An 18,168-nucleotide genomic window follows, 5' to 3' on the forward strand; every position below is an offset into this window, starting at 1 on the left:
AACCCTATTCTAAAAGTTATGGAGGCAGAAGTGCCTCTAATGGCTGTCAAGAACCACTGTACCCAGAGAACTTCATTTAGATAAAGTTATTTGCGTCACTTTAGTGGAAGTTGGGAAGAGTAAAAAAGGGAGAAAAAAAAAAGTCTGACAACAAGGAGGGGAATGGAGATTATCTAGGTGCAGATCTGAGAGGTTACTGACAGTTTTATGGAATACAAGGGGGAACAATACCCTGTGACTAACTGACTACAATAAGGTATATCCTAATTTCACTGATCAAGTCCAAATTACACTGTGTTTGATATGAATCCAATATTAAAGAATAGAGGGATAAGATACAAGTATGTAGAAGACATCAGAGAAGAAAAAAGTGTCTATCCAGAGAGATGATTCAAGAATGTCAGCTATTTATAATTATCAATAATGAATCATTGGTTTTAATATGTTAAGTGGCATGCACAGGGTTCAAGAGTTATACAGGTTGATGTGCAAACGAAAGCACAGGGACCAAAACATTAAAACATAGAACAAAAGACACAAACAGAAAACAGAACGCGCACACTAATTGGCCACTCACAATGGTGGATCACCAGGATAGTGTAGTTTCAAAATTTCTCTAGTACGTATACAAGACCAGGCTTTCAAGTAATATTTTAAAAGAATGGGCAAATTAAGGTCATATAGTAAAAACTTATTTTATTCATTTACTTTTATTTCCCACTCCCTGTGTGTCCAGTACTGTTGGAAAACTAGTAGAAGAACCCAAGAAGCCAATGAACATTAAAGACTAAAATCGCTAAATAATGACAAAAAGAATGTTTTGCCAATCAAGAATATTAATCAAGCATTAAGTGTGAAGAAAGCAATTTAATTACAGAAAACAGGAGATAAGAGAATGTGAGATGCCACGTGGAATATTTCTTTAGATGCATATTCAATTGAAACAAAACCCACAATTCCTTGCTCTCACCTGTCTGTTGAAGTCTAAGGTGTCTCTTTCCCCACCTAAAACAAGGAAAAATACATTGAGTTCTCTTGCATTACTATCACAATTACACTTTGTCGATTTATTGGGAATGTGTGTGTTTTGGTTGGAAAGCACTTTTATAAAGTAATTTTAACCATATAGCAAGTTCAAAAGTATTAGGCACAAATACACAAAGTAGTTTATTGTTTGTTTATATACATAAATAGATGAAAAGAGACATGAGTCCACCAAGTGCAGCCTCTCTCATATTGGTTTTTCCTGTTGCATCCAAGTTTGCAACAAATTCCTTCTTGACCAAGAATTGCAGTCAGATCTATCCTTCAATCAAGAATCTATTTAGCCACTACAGTAAGTTATAGTGAATGCCTAAACTTTGCAGTTTGGCTTTCCAAACATTTCCGTTCAGCTAGATTCAGCATATTTATGTCATATGATTAACAATCAAATGTATGGAAGTTTTGCATATTCATTACAGTTAATAAAATAAAAATAAATACATTTAAAATCATTCACGCGCTATGTGGTTCCTTTCTCCCCATAGCCAATACCCTTAGTAATCAGATCACAATACCAGTAACCTTTGTGAACAGTGTTATTTTTCCATGTTTTTTTTTTATTTTTATTTTTTTTTCACCATGAAGTCTATGCACTTGTTTACTAAAGGTGGTAAAGCCACTGTGGTAGAGTAAATAAATTGTGCTCAGAAGTCAACTTAAATATGTTATACTTCGAATTAGTATTTGCAATCTGGCTATTGAGCATAACGGAGCTTAGTCAGTGAAATGTAATATAAGAGGTGTAACTGTTCAGTAATTGATACAAACAGTCACACTTTTGTCTCTTTATCGGACCACACCATAATTGATTGCTTTAATATTAGAGATAGCCAATCAGCTTTAAAGGGACACTATAGTCACCTGAACAACTTCAACTTAATGAGGTTGTTCAGGTGAGAACTATAGCTCCCTGCAGCCTTTCTCGTGTAAACACTGTATTTTCTGAGAAAATACACAGTGTTTACATTGAAAGCTAGGAACACTTCCAGTTGCAGTCACTCAGAGTGAACCAGAGGGACTTTGGAGTTGATGGAGGCATAATATGCCTCCATCCACTCAGATCTGCTGTCAGCAGAGCACAGGGCAGCACTGTGCACAGCATCCTGTGATTCAGTGTCTCCTCCCTCTGCATGCAGACACTGCACTTTCCTCATAGAGATTCATTGATTCAATTCATCCTATGAGGAGATGCTGGCCAGGGCTGTGTTTGAATCATACTGGCTCTGCCCCTGATCTGCCTCTTTGTCAGTCTCAGCCTATGGGGAAGCACGGTGATTGGATCAGGCTACCACATGTCAGCAGACTGCTTGTTTTTCTGAGTCTAACAGCATGCAGATTTACAGCTTCAGGCTTGAATACAGTAAAATTTTTACTATATTTACAGAGGCATGAGGGGCCCAGATGGTGGTGTTAACCCCTTAAGACCGGAGGGCGTACTATTACGCCCTATTTTAAGCGACTCTAAACGACGCCGGGCGTAATAGTACGCCCTCAGTTTTTTGTTTTTTTTTTACTTACCCAGTCGCCGGCGATCGCGGTTGGAGGGACTCCCAGGGAGCCCCCCGCGGCACGTCCGTCCTCCAGCAGCCCCACCGGCCATTGCTGGGTTAGCTGCCTGCTGCATTGCCAGCAGGGGGAATGCCTGTAATGACAGGTAGTCCCCCTGCTGGCTGGAAATAAGTTAAATTAAAATTGAATAAGTGTAAAAAAATAATAATAATATACATGATCTAAGTATATATATATACATACATATACACACACATACACTGTCTAGGTGTATTTTACTATTAATATAAATATATATATATTTTAATATAAAATTACAAGTAGACTGATACTGATTATATATATATATATATATATATATATATATATATATTATAAAAAAATATGTAAATATGTTAAAAAATACAATTAAAAATATATAGATGTGTGTTATTTCGTTCTAACTGTATTGTAATATTTATATATATATATTTATATCAAAATACACGTAGAACGAAATAATATATATCTATATACATAAATATATACATATATAAATAAAAATATTTAAAAAAATTTATATACATACACGTGTATATATATATATATATATATATATATATATATATATATACACACACACACACACATATATATTAATTCTACACATATATTTATGTAATATTTTTACATAATTAGGTATCTTAATTAATTACAATTAGCGGGACCTGGCTGACAACCCATGCCGAAAGAATAGGGAATTTAATTTACTAGCACTATATTTAACCCTATAACTTTTAAAGACACCATAAAACCTGTACATGGGGGGTACTGTTCTACTCGGGAGACTTCGCTGAACACAAATATTAGTGTTTCAAAACAGTAAAATATATTACAACGATGATATGGCCAGTAAAAGTGACTTTTTTTTGCATTTTTCACGCACAAACAGCACTTACACGGACGATATTATTGCTGTGATACTTTTTACTGTTTTGAAACACAAATATTTGTGTTCAGCGAAGTCTCCCGAGTACAACAGTACCCCTCATGTACAGGTTTTATGGAGTTTTCAAAAGTTACAGCGTCAAATATAAGGCTTGTGTTTCATTTTATTCACATTAAAATTCGCCAGATTGGTTACGTTGCCTTTGAGACCCTATGGTAGCCCAAGAATGAAAATTATCCCTATGATGGCATACCATTTGCAATAGTAGACAACTCAAGGTACTGCAAATGGGGTATGTCCAGTCTTTTTTAGTAGCCACTTAGTCACAAGCACTGGCCAAAATTTGAATTTTTTGCATTTTTCACACACAAACAAATACTAACGCTAACTTTGGCCAGTGTTTGTGACCAAATGGCTACTAAAAAAGACTGGACATACCCCATTTGCAATACCTTGGGTTGTCTACTATTGCAAATGTTATGCCATTATGGGTGTAAATTTAATTCCTGGGATACTATACAGTCTCAAAGGCAATGTAACCAATCTGGCGAATTTCAATTTCAAATGTAACATGCTATATTTGACCCTGTAACTTCCCAAAACACCATAAACCCTGTACATGGGGGTACTGTTTTACACGTGAGACTTTGCTGAATACAAATATGTGTATTTTATTGCAGTAAAAGCAAACAGTATTATGACATTGACCGTTAAAATGTCCTGTAGAATTAAAAAAATAACATTTCTTATTTTCTCCCATTTAAAAAATAAATAAATTATGTTTCATAGCTAAATATTTGATATTAAATGAAAGCCCTGTATCCCCTGAATAAAATGATATATAATAAGGGGGGGTGCATTTAATATGAAAGAGGTGAATTACGGTTGGACAGACATAGCGCAAATGCCAGGTTTTGTTTAGGTTTTGTTTACTTCACAACGTGTACATTTGGTTCAGTCCTTATGTACAAATTAAGTTTGAGGTATTGGCACTACATCTCGTGAATATGCTTCTTAGTGGTCCAAAGGAAAATCTGCTGGATGAGTGCTTGATGCCATTTTTCAAGCATGGTGGAGGCAAATGTGATCTGGTGAGCACTTTGGTGATAGTAAAGTGGGAGATTTATACAGGGTAAAAGAAACCTTGAAAAAGGAAGGCTTAATCGCTCCATTTTGCAATGTTAAGCCATACCCTGTGGACAGCGCCAGTTCTTTTGGGCTTCAGTTGATGCTCTGCAGATGGAGACTAGCCCTTTAATACATCAATTCAATAAAGAGCATTTTTACCTTTTATCTCAGAGCTACAATCTACTGCATCTGATCACAGAACAACTCTACACATAAGTTTATTACTATTTGTATCTAAACAGAATATTTGAACTTCTGTTACTGGCATTCTACTGTACAAAAAGCCATCCATCTCTTCTGTGAGCTGATTTCAGGATATTTGCATAAACTACTCATTTCCATACTGCCTTCTGGTCACATTTCCATAACCGAGGCTTAGAGTATTTATGGCTGAGAAAAGGAGTTTGTTTGAAATTCAAATCAGCCCCATTATGTCTTTACCATGAGAGGTTACAGAGAGGAGAGGTTGTGTTAAACTTTTATAAAAACAACCACCTGTTCTCATACCACCTACAATACCCAGGTGTCTGCTAGTATTTATTTTTAAATTAAAAATACATGTAGCTTCTTCACTCTGGAATCATTATCAACTCCCAAAACCAGGCTTTATTGACTAAAGGCTGGTGTTTTGTGGGAAAGGCGCTTTGTCTTAAAGGGACACTATAGGCACCAAAACCACTAAATCTCAATTAACGGCACTGCTGATGCAAGTGTGGTGTCACGGTATGACTGAATCAAAGAGCCAGGACTGTTGCTTATCGGCTTTCATACAGAGGACTTGGAGGTGTAGTTTGAAGGTGACCTTTTGAGCCTTCAAACACTCCAAATGCTGTTTGAGGTCAGGAGAGGGAGACATATATTAAATTATATTACAAAGTTGTTATAGTGAATATAATGTTCCCTTAAGGCTCATTTCCAAGTTTGTCTGTAAATAGAAGTAACAAGTGATTGACATTAACAGTTGGCACCTTGTAGGGGTTACATATTACAGGTTTAAAAGCTTTCTGCTACTACGGATACCAACCACTTGCATATTAGTGGCTTGCTCGAAAAAGCACAAAAAAAAACCCACCTAAACATGCAAGATAGAGACATGCAAATAGCAACTGGTCAGTAAAAAGTTTTTTGTTTTTTTTTCTCAATCGGATGTATGGAGATTTTACTAACCGTTTACCTCTTCTCCCCACGCTAGAGGTGGATTTTAAATCTTTGGGTGGACACTGCTAAAAGATAGGGTTGGAAAGCAGACACTAAGTGAGTAATGGCTCCATTACAGAATAACGGGAGCCATTAGCTGCTACTTTGACTGTTATTTAATATTAATTAAGAACTAGATCCAGAAGGCCAGTACATCATCTTAGTATGTGAAATAAACAACAAGCTATTAACAATAGCCAACATATACGCACCGAATAAATATACAATAAACTTTATTGCAAAAAGTCTTTAAGAAGATAGAGCAGATTAAATGGGGGGTTTTAACTGTGTAATTGACCCTTTCAATGAAAGGAAGAGCCAGCATGACCGAAAGAGTAAGATAGCAAGTGGAAATAGAATGCAAAATTTACTGAATAGTTATAACTTGAGAGATCTATGGAGAAATCCCTCTGATCTAGACTACACATGCTACTCTTGAACACTTAACTCTTATTCCAGAATTGACCTCATGTTGGGAAATGTGACCATGCTATATCTAGTCAAAAGAATAGAGATACAGGATATAACGTGGTCAGATTACAGTCCTATTATGTCAGAATATAAAGAAACTTTTGATACCTTCTGTAAAGACTGGCGTTTAAAAGATTATATACTACACAAAAAAATAATGTTGGGGAGATTAAAAAAAGTAGTTAGAGTTCACATAATAAAAATTTCATCAAACGCAAAAAAGAAAGGAATAACGCCTCTATTTAAGCTACATATAACATTAAGTGATTTAAAAAAAAAACACAAAACACAAATAGCAAGGAAGATCGTAGAAATAGAAAAACAGATAAACAACCAGTTAATGAACAAAGCAGCTAAACAGCTAGAATCTTTACAATCTAAATAGTATCTAAAGGGCAATGGTATCTAAATGACCAATAAACTAAAACAAAAATAAAAAATTAAACATAGAAGAGTAATATACAAAATAAATGTTAAAGAAACCTATTTAATGGCCCCAGAAAAAAAACCAAAAATAGGAAAAGCGTTTGGAAAATTTTATTGAGATTTATATAAATTTACTAGAAGAAATATACGGCAAGGAAGAAGAGATTGATACATTCTTCCAAAATATACATATGCCAAAATTCTACCCAACCAATTAAAAAAAGATAAACCAACCCATAACAGAAAGAGAGGTCAGAAAATCAATAGATACATTTAAATTAAAGACTGCGCCAGGCCCAGATGCTTTTACAAATACATTTTATAAACTAAAGAAAGTAACTAAAAGGAGAACTCTAATATGTTTAATTATATAATGAGAACAGGACGATGTCCTGGAGAGTTGTTGAGAGCAAACATAGTCCCAATCCCAAAAACCGATAAAGATCCAGAATTGATTGGTAATTCTAGACCCATTTAGCCAATTAATACCGATATTAAGATTCTCTCTATTCTTGCAGAAAGGTTAAAATAGTAATACCACAATTAATTAACAACGATCAAGTGGGATTTATACCAGAGAGGTCCTCAATTAATAATCTCAGAAAAATAAATATATTAGAAGAAACAGGCAAAACTCCTTTAAGGTTATTCTCAATAGACGCAGAGAAAGCGTTTGATAGGGTTGGTTGGGGTTTCAGGTTTGCGACCCGAAAACAATTTGGGATCACTATTTTAATTATACAAGCTATATCCGCTCTTTATACCGACCATCAGCAAAGGTCACAGGGTTATGATTTACATCACAAAACTTAAATATAGAAAAAATAAATAAAAATGCGACAATACAAGGATGTCATCTTTCCCCTTTATTGTACATAATGGTGTTAGAACCCTTTAGCGATTTCAATAAGGCAAAAAAAATAAAAAATTAAAAAGGCTTTACCAGCATATCAGGACAAACAAAGCTAAATATCTATGCAGACGATATTTTACCAACATTTGAAGAACCAAAAATCTTGGTCCCAGAGTTATTGGAGATAAATAAATACTCTAAAGTCTCAGGATATAAAATGAACCTAGAGAAATATTCATTGCCAAAAATGGGAAAGATTAACTAACTTTCTTGTACAAATTATAGCGCTCCCTGAAAATAAGGATAGACTAAAACTATTTAGTTATATCTAAAACTCCATATTAAAAAGACCCAATCCAAGCAACTTTCTTAACCTTATTTAAAAAAAAAAAAAACAAAAAAAAAAAAAAAAAACTTCTCTTGGTCATGTAGAATTAATATTCTAAAAAACATATTTTACCAAACTGGTTGTTCTTATGGAGAATAATCCCTCTCAATTTCACAGAAAACTGTTTCTCTCTCTACTACACTCATCCTTTTTTAAATTTGTATGGGGTAGCAAAAAAAACAAGGGTTAAAATGAAAAATCTGGGTAGGTCAAGGCAAGACGGAGGATTGGGGTGCCTAATGTTACCCGACTAGCAGACTTTTCCCACATATTGCTTTCCCAAAACTATGCAGCAACTAAAGAATCATGGTATAAAAGGGAAAAAATGAAAACTGGGGTATGCAAGCGCTCCTCCCTATTTTGGGTTTTAGACTCTGATAAAAAAAATAAAAAAATAAAAACCTATTGAAAAGGCACGGAGCAAACCACAGATACTCAAATAATTAGCGAGTTGGTGGAATAAACTCACAATCAATATAGGATTTAGAAATAAAATAAAGGGTGCATCCAATTTCTACCATTTCAGATATGTTGGAAAATATAAATATAGATACCTGGAAGACCGGAGGGTGGGAAGGGGAGTAGATTAGGGAATTCAAAAGTATATTAGTGGAGAATTAAACCAAATTATGGAGGAATTCAATATCTCCACTAAAGAAACGTTTAACTATCTGAGAATCAAAGGCTTTATTTCTGAATATCTACTTAAAAATAAGGAGGAGAAAAATATAAGACTCAGACACCTTCTCGAATTAAAGAATTATAAAACACCTAATGGGAAAGTGTGCCAACGTTATATATGGATGGAGACACGATAAACCTATAGGTCTGATCAATAAATAGGAAAAAGAGGTACAAGTACACATAGAAGAAGAGTGGATAAGCTCCCTAAATAAATTATACAAACATATACATTGCCTAAACTTTACGGAAACACAATTCAAACTCTCTAATAGAGGGTATTCAACACCAAAACACTAGATAAAAAAAACAAAAAAAAATTATATTATATATATATATATATATATATATATATATATATATATATATATATATCTTCCTAGAGGCATCAGACAGGTGTAGGAAATGCAATGTCAACGAAGGCCTAAAGTGTTCCTGTTAAACCTAAATTGGCCTAAAAAGAAAAAAAAAAAAAGTACAAATTGTAATACACTCAAGAATTAATAGCTCAAGTCATATGGCAAGCAAAAGTGGAGAGGAGTATATTGGCAAACCTAGGAAATAGATTCATCTAAATAGAAGATTGTGACACATGGATAATCAAATTGGAAGCTATAATTTAACAACTGGGTAAAAGTTTCTCCTATGTCTCAAACCCCCCCCCCCAAAAAAAAAAAAAAACCCAGCAGGAGGGAGGAGGAGATATTTATGATGACAAGAGCACCAAGGCCTAAAACAAGAAGTACCAGTTTAAAAATACAAGGCAGGTACACGTCTGAAATAAAAGTAAAAAAAAAAAAATAGCTCTATACAGTTGTGCTTAAAAGTTTGCATACCCTTTGAGAATTGGTAATATATGTACAATTTTTAATTGTATTTTTTTTATTGGATTCATATTCAACTGTAGGTTATAACAGAATGGCACAATCCTAAAACAAAACATGGCAACAAAGAAACAAAATGAAATGACCCCTGTTCAAATGCCTGCACGCCGTCATTGATGCTAAAAGAGCAATACACATAAGAACTATGGGTATGCAGTCTTTTGTAATAGTCGTCTAAGAGGCCCCTATTTTTTGTAGGTGGTACAGCTGCCCATTCATGTTGGCGAAATGCCTTCAGGTCATGCAAAGTCTTTGGTCGTCTTGCATGAATTGCACGTTTGAGATCTCCTCAGAGTGGCTTGATGATACTAAGATCAGGAGACTGTTATGGCCACTCGAGAACCTTCACCTTTTTCTGCTGTAACCACTGAAGGGCCAACTTGGCCTTGTGCTTAGGGTCATTGTCATGCTGGAAAGTTCAAGAGTGCAGCCTTTGTGCAGAAGAATGCAAATAATCTGCCAGTATTTTCTGATAACATTAGCATTAATTTTGCCATCAATTTTCACAAGTTCCCCCGTGCCTTTAGAGCTCACACTCACACAAAACATCAGTGAGCCACCATCATGCTTCACAGTTGGGATGGTATGCTTTTCACTATAGGACTTGTTGACCCCTTTCCAAACAGTGCTTATGGTTTTGGCCATAGAGCTCTATTTTGGACTTGTCACTCCAAATTACAGTGTGCCAGAAGGCTTTTTCTGTGGCATTGGAGCAGTAAAGGCTTGTTTCTGGAAACTCGACCATGCAACTCATTTTGTTCAAGTGTCGTCGTATTGTGCTCCTTGAAACAACCACACCATCTTTTTCCAGAGCAGCCTGGATTTCTCCTCAGGTAACCTGTGGATTTTTCTTTTTATTCCGAAAAAAATTTCTGGCAGTTGTGGCGGAGATCTTTCTTGGTTTACCTGACCTTGGCATCATGAGATGCCCGAATTTTCCACTTCTTAGTAAGTTATTGAACAGTACTGATCAGCATTTTCAAGGCTTTGGATATCTTTTCGTATCCTTTTCCATCTTTATAAAGTTCCATTAGCTTGTTACACAAGTCTTTTTACAGTACGTTTCTGCTCCCCATGGCTTTGTATCTAGCCTGCTCAGTGCATCCACGTGAGAGCAAACAAACTCAATGTATGTAAACTTTTGAATAGCACATTTAGGTGATTTCGGTTATCAATAGGATTTAAAAAAGTAGCCAAACAACTGGCTTCATAAGATGAATATCCTTTATTAAAAAAAAACAAAACTTTTTTGCATAAGCAGTCATATTTTCTAAATCAATACCAACATTTCACAATTTCTGCCAGGGGATGCAAACTTGAGCACAATTGTAAAGAAACAATTTGTAAGGTACTGCTTCTAGGGACGGTGTGGAACGGGTCCATGTTCATGGTTCAAGCATTATCCTTTAGAGCAAGCATGTCAAATTCGCGGCCCACAATGGACATTTTTGCGGTCCGGCGAGCAGTGAGTGCATGCTTGGAGTTTTAGCAGGGTAGGCATCTGCAATATGATGAAAGCAGGTGCCTATTCTGCTTTAAGTTACCTGGCCGGAACTTAAAGTAATATGTTTTTTTGTTTTAGGCTTTTATCCTATCATTGCTTCATCTTAAAGCATAGGTGGATAGTATCCCCACTAAAGATTATGGATTGAGCAATACTGTATTGGTATAAAACCTGCACATCGGATTCCTCAGTTACATCCACCTATATTTAAAAGAGCACTAGATATTATGTTCACAATGAGGACATCTGGATAAATACCATTGCAGAGTGGGGGGTTATACGACTCCACACTGTTTTTCTGGAGACATATTGGGATCATGTACATGAAAGTTTACATTCTTGAATTTATTGGTACCTATTGTGTGACATGCTTTCTATATTATATAGACCACATGTACACTGTGAAGCATCCTCATGTCCCAAAGAGACTATTGCACCACTCAAGCTTCTACTCCAGAGTTGGCCTGTACCTCCATATCATACAAGTATATTCCTTCACTCCTATTATCCAGTATCAAGTATACTACACCATTGGATCCCTTACTTGTTTTTCCATATATCCTCTGGCATCTGAAAGCAGAACTCCCATTCGTCTTTGCAAGCTACTTATGAGTTATCCAGGAAAAGAAACCGGACAGGTTGTGGCTACTGTTCGCTACCACACCCATGAAGGACTATTAAGAGCTTTTTTTAGATTAACGTATATCTAAAGAGCTTGCAAAAGCTGCAGTTTTCTTGTCTGCTGACTTTGCAAGGCCCTCCCTCTTCTTCCCATCCCAAACTTTCTGTGGCTCTCCAATCACAGACTTCCCAACGAGAAGGTAGGAGCACTGGGCAGTTGGCTGCCTCTTGAGTTGACCTTAACAACCAGGAATTAATACGGCCTGTTTTATTTGAAAGTCAAGGAGTGTAACACTTCATACAAAGCATTTAGGCAAGTCACTCTTTAGACCCGTTATGTTCACAGGTCTATAATTTCGAGGCAAAGATTTTGATACTTTCTGAATATGTCTGCCTTTTACGGATCTCCATTAACAGATACATCTATGTCTGATTTCAGTGTACCTGCACTTTATTTTATTTTTAAAAATAAAAATAATTTTTATACAGTCCGGTCCATAAATATTGGGACATCGACACAATTCTAATCTTTTTGGCTCTCTACACCACCACAATGGATTTGAAATGAACAAGATGTGCTTTAACTGCAGACTTTCAGCTTTTATTTGAGGGTATTTACATCCAAATCAGGTGAACGGTGTAGGAATTACAACAGTTTGTATATGTGCCTCCCACTTTTCAAGGGGCCAAAAGTAATGGGACAATTGGCTGCTCAGCTGTTCCATAGCCAGGTGTGTGTTATTCCCTCATTATCCCATTTACAGGGAGCAGATAAAAGGTCCAGAGTTCATTTCAAGTGTGCCATTTGCATTTGGAATCTGTTGTCGTCAACTCTCAATATGAGATCCAAAGAGCGGTCACTATCAGCGAAGCAAGCCATCATTAGGCTGAAAAAACAAAACAAACCCATCAGAGAGATGGCAAAAACATTAGGTGTGGCCAAATCAACTGTTTGTAACATCCTTAAAAAGAGAACGCACCGGTGAGCTCAGCAACACCAAAAGACCAGGAAGACCACGGAAAACAACTGTGGTGAATGACCGAAGAATTCTTTCCCTGGTGAAGAAAACGCCCTTCACAACAGTTGGCCAGATCAAGAACACTCTCCAGGAGGTAGGTGTATGTGTGTCAAAGTCAACAATCAAGAGAAGACTTCACCAGAGTGATTGCAGAGGGTTCACCACAAGATGTAAACCATTGGTGAGCCTCAAGAACAGGAAGACCAGATTAGATTTTGCCAAACCACGTCTAAAAAAGCCTTCACAGTTCTGGAACAACATCCTATGGACAGATGAGACCAAGATCAACTTGTACCAGAGTGATGGGAAGAGAAGAGTATGGAGAAGGAAAGGAACTGCTCGTGATCCAAAGCATACGACCTCATCAGTGAAGCGTGGTGGTAGTGTAATGGATTGGGCATATATGGCTGCCAATGGAACTGGTTCTGTTGTATTTATTGATGATGTGACTGCTGACAAAAGCAGCAATATTATCTGCTCGTATTCAGCCAAATTCTTCAGAACTCATTGGACGGCGCTTCACAGTGCAGATGGACAAATGACCCGAAGCATACTGCAAAAGCAACCAAAGAGTTTTTTTTAAGGGAAAGAAGTGGAATGTTATGCAATGGCCAAGTCAATCACCTGACCGGAATCCGATTGAGCATGCATTTCACTTGATGAAGACAAAACTGAAGGGAAAATGACCCAAGAGCAAGCAGGAACTGAAGACAGTTGCAGTAGAGGCCTGGCAGAGCATCACCAGTGATGAAACCCAGCGTCTGGTGATGTCTATGCGTTCCAGACTTCAGGCTGTAATTGACTGCAAAGGATTTGCAACCATGTATTAAAAAGTGAAAGTTTGATTTATGACTGTTAATCTGTCCCATTACTTTTGGTCCCTTAAAAAGTGGGAGGCACATATACAAACTGTTGTAATTCCTACACCATTCACCTGATTTGGATGTAAATACCCTCAAATTGAAGCACACCATTGTGTTGGTGTATAGAGCCAAAAAGATTAGAATTGTGTCGATGTCCCAATATTTATGGACCTGACTCTGTGTGTGTGTGTGTGTATATATATATATATATATATATATATATATATATATATATATATATAAACCCAAAAAAACTTTTTGGGGGTTGGTCTTGCCATCACTTTCTCAGTTTCTACTTTAGCATGTCCAATTTCTTTTTACAGACATTATTGACTTTATGTATTTTAACCCCTTAAGGACACATGACATGTGTGACATGTCATGATTCCCTTTTATTCCAGAAGTTTGGTCCTTAAGGGGTTAAAGGATGCCTTGGACTTAACTGATTGAAATAGCTTTTTCTTTGTATTAGTCTCACAGTTTATCTTCCTGGTAAGCCACATTTGCTGCCCAATGGTATGTAGAGAGAACTTTAAACAAATATTAGAAATGTAAAGATTTCCCAGATATCTTCAGTGGTTTTTTATTTTCTACTAAGGAATTTATGCCAGACAATGAGTTGCACAGCTGCCCTTGTTTCAGTGCTTTGTGAATTCACCAGATCCTCTCTTGGGCAGACAAAATTGTGACTGCATTTGGCTTTAGTAAATATGAGCATTTGCAATGTGGCAGAAATTCTGTCATTTTCATTGGATTTTGCCCATTCGGATAAAATCCAGTGTTTAGTGAATAACGCAATTTACGTAGGCTGTGTGAATAAAACATTTCCGCTCTCCATTCTCTGATTGCCTGTCGAAAGCTGCTGCAATAAATCATTCTGGCGATTTCTCGTTTCTCCATGCTTACTGCTGCTGCTCTGATACAGATTCTGGCCCTCGCTGCTACTACCCCTTGCAGGCTTCGCTTTACCATAGGCTGAATTCAAGCAGGAGGCATGCCCATAGGAGACTTTTCCTGGTGACAGACATGCAAAGCACAGCATTCCTATCTCTGTGCTGATTGACACAGACTGAACTGACAGAGTCTGTTTAACCTCTGATTTTATTACAATCTACACATTTGTTAGCAATAATGCTTGCACAATATAGAGAATCGATTTTATTATTTATCATTTATGATTAAAAGGGTTACTGCAACCACCATGATCACTTCTGCTTGTCTTGATGGTAGGAGTCTACAGGTGCAGTTTTTTGGCTTGAAAATCAAGACTATCCAAACCTTTCTTCTTCTCTCCCCTCTGCTACTATATGCAATTGTAAACCACACAGCCGTTTATCTCCTCCCAGTCCCACTACACAAGAAGCATTCACTAAACTCAGCAATTTCGCAATCCGGGACTTCGGCACTTCTCTTGCAGCCGCTTGGTAGATATCTCCCTAATTCCCATGGTATTAGGGAGTGATCTACCAAAAGGCTTAAAGACCTAAAAATTACTTAGTATTAGTACATTTTGCCCCTACTCGCTATACCACGAGTAGGGGCATGTCTAGTAAACAGTGAGCAGCCTGTGACTGCTCACTGTTTAAAAAAAAAAAAAGTACCCCCCCACCTGAGCGGTGTAATGTAAAATGATGGGGGGGGACCTATTGTCCTCCCCCCTGGCCCCCACCCCTGAGCGGCAGGTGGGGGCCCTAAATCAGAATAAGGGGGGGACCTAATGTCCTCCCCCCTGTCCCCCACCCCTGAGCGGCGGGTGGGGGCCCTAACGTAAAATGATGGGGGGGGGACCTATTGTCCTCTCCCCTGGCCCCCACCCCTGCCTGAGCGGCGGGTGGGGGCCCTAAATCAGAATAAGGGGGGACCTAATGTCCTCCCCCTGGCCTCACCCCTGAGCGGCTGGTGGGGGCCCTAACGTAAAATGATGGGGGGGGACCTTACCTAATGTCCTCCCCCTTATTATAATTTAGGGCCCCCACCCACCGCTCAGGGGTGGGGGCCAGGAGGGAGGACATTAGCCCCCTGAGTGGCGGGTGGGGGCCCTAAATTGTAATAAGGGGGGGGACCTAGTGTCCTCCCCCTGGCCCCCACCCCTCAGCGGCAGGTGGGAGGCCCTAAATACTAATAAGGGGGAGGGACCTAATTTCCTTTGCCCTTGCCCCCACCCCTGAGCGGTGGGTGGGGGCCCTAAATACTAATAAGGGGGGGACCTAAGGTCCTCCCCCCTGGCCCCCACCCCTGAGCGGCTGGTGGGGGCCCTAAAAAAAAAATGTCATCCCCCCCCCAGGTGACTAGGGGTCCCCAAACCCCTAGTCACCCACTCCCCCCCAATAAAAATTATCCCCCTACCTACCCCCCTCACCTGAAAAACTAATGAGGGGGGGACCTTTAACTAAGTACCTGTCAAAAAATAAAAATAAAACTTACCATTCAATGTTTTCTTTCTTCTAAAATCATCTTTTTTCAGCCCCCAAAAAGGCCAAATAAAAAACCAGAATAACTGACGCAATTAAAAAAAAAAAAATTTAAAAAAAAAAAATCCATCTTCACCCATGGAAGGCTCCACGCAGACTGAGCTCTGCAGGGTGGGGGGAGGCTTATAAAGCCTTGCCACGTCCTGCAATTAGGCTCAGAGCACTCTGATTGGTGGGTTTAAGCCATCCAATCAGAGTGCTCTGACAGGTAAATGAAGAGACTGACAGGTAAGTCTCTACATTTACCTGTCACAGCACTCTAATTGGTTGGTTTGAAATCCACCAAATCAGAGTGCTCTGTGTCATTTTACACAGCGTGGGAAAGTTCTTTGGAATTTCCCCACGCAGTGTAATTTGACTCATAACTCTGATTGGTTACTTAATCTACCAATCAGAGAGTTATGAGTCAAATTACACAAAGAACTTTCCCACGCTGTGTAAACTGACACAGAGCGCTCTGATTGGTGGATTTCAAACCAGAGTGCTGTGACAGGTAAATGTAGAGACTTACCTGTCAGCCTCTTCATTTATTTTTTTATTTGGCCTTTTTTGGGGCTGAAAAAAGAAGATTTTAGAAGAAAGAAAACATCCAATGGTAAGTTTTTTTTTTTTTACACAGGTACTTAGTTAAAGGTCCCCCCCTCATTAGTTTTTAGGTGAGGGGGTGACTAGGGATTTGGGGACCCCTAGTCACCTGGGGGGTATTTTTTTTTTTAGGGCCCCCACCCGCAGCTCAGGGGTGGGGGCAAGGGGGAGGACCTTAGGTCCCCCCCTTATTAGTATTTAGGGCCCCCACCCGCCGCTTTTTTTTTATAGTGAGCAGCTCACAGGCTGCTCACTGTTTAATAGACATGCCCCTACTCGGTATAGCGAGTAGGGGCATACTTTACGAATACTAAGTAATCTTTACTTAGTATTAGTAAATTTGGCTGAAAGACCAATTTAGGTCTTTCAGCCTTTTAGTAGATAACTCCCTAACACCGTGGGAATTAGGGAGTTATCTACTTATTCATTCCTGTCATTACACTGACTGGCCAAGTAACTTACATTTTATATGAATGTATGTTACTTGATTGTTTTAAGTGTTGCAAATGCTTACAGCTGAATCCTGGCTATGTTTGTATACATTTTATTTAAAATTATTTACAATGTAACATTCTTCTTCTTTCACTGGGTAAGTATATTAGTACTTAGGCAATACTGTGCTTCGGCACTTCGGAAATTTCGGAACTTCGGAACCTCGGCAATTCGGACATTCGGAAGTACCCGAATGTCCGAAATTCGTCCGAATACATTTTCGGACCGAAACTAATTGCACATGTCTACCGGCTGGAAGGGTTCTTCCGGGCCCTGAAACATGTTAGCAATATTGTAGGTTTGACTCCATGCACATCTTGTTTGTTATTTTTATATGGGTTAATGAAGGATACATTTATACAAAACCGTAAGACATAAATTACTTGATTTAAACTATAGGTTTTCAACTCCTACTTAAAAATGGCATACTTAAAGACTATTTTAAGCAACTCCAAGTGTGGAAGCTCATTGAGTTTGCCATTTGTTTATGTTGGAATTAAGTTCTGGTGCCAGGAGGTCCCCGATTAGGATTTACACAACTGAAAAATCTAAAACTTTGAGAAAACCAAGGAACTGGTAATATTCACATTGCAAGCGATGGGTCATATTTTAATTTTGCTTTTAGAGCCAGTCATATTTAAACACCCGATTTTCATTTTAAATATTGACACATTGCATAATCTAAAACATAAATGTTTGCCTTGTAAACTTGTGACAGCAATTCAAACTTCTGCTCAGAATGTTAAAAATATTTTTAGAATGCTTTACTATATTAATATGGAGCTAGGTATACACTGGTGTGAAGACACAACAAAATATATATATATATATATATATATATATGCACACACACACATACATATACACACACCTAATCTTTATAGTTAATGGGGTATATTTTAAAGGGACACTGTAGGCCCCCAGACCACTTCAGCCCATTGAAGTGGTCTGGGTGCCACCTCCCATCACCCTTAACATGTAATTATTGCAGTTTTTATAAACTGCAATAACTACCTTGCAGGGTTAAGTCCACCTCTAGTGGCTGTCTACTAGACAGCCACTAAAGGGACTTCCGGTCACCTAAACGAAGCTGGACGTCCTCAA

The 18,168-nt window shown here is 38.0% G+C and overlaps 1 protein-coding gene across 2 annotated transcripts in view; it reads right to left on the bottom strand.

Annotated features, from left to right (window-relative positions):
- Nucleotides 1-18,168, bottom strand: part of POU2F3 (POU class 2 homeobox 3) — an 80,472-nt gene that overhangs the window by 23,805 nt on the left and 38,499 nt on the right. For both annotated transcript variants that reach the window (XM_063437147.1, XM_063437148.1), the window contains exon 4: nt 971-1,005. In XM_063437147.1, coding sequence (XP_063293217.1) covers nt 971-1,005 — 35 coding nt within the window. The remainder of the gene's footprint in view (nt 1-970; nt 1,006-18,168) is intronic.

Source organism: Pelobates fuscus, chromosome 11 (genome assembly GCF_036172605.1).
Source record: "Pelobates fuscus isolate aPelFus1 chromosome 11, aPelFus1.pri, whole genome shotgun sequence".
Classification (NCBI taxonomy): Eukaryota; Metazoa; Chordata; class Amphibia; order Anura; family Pelobatidae; genus Pelobates; species Pelobates fuscus.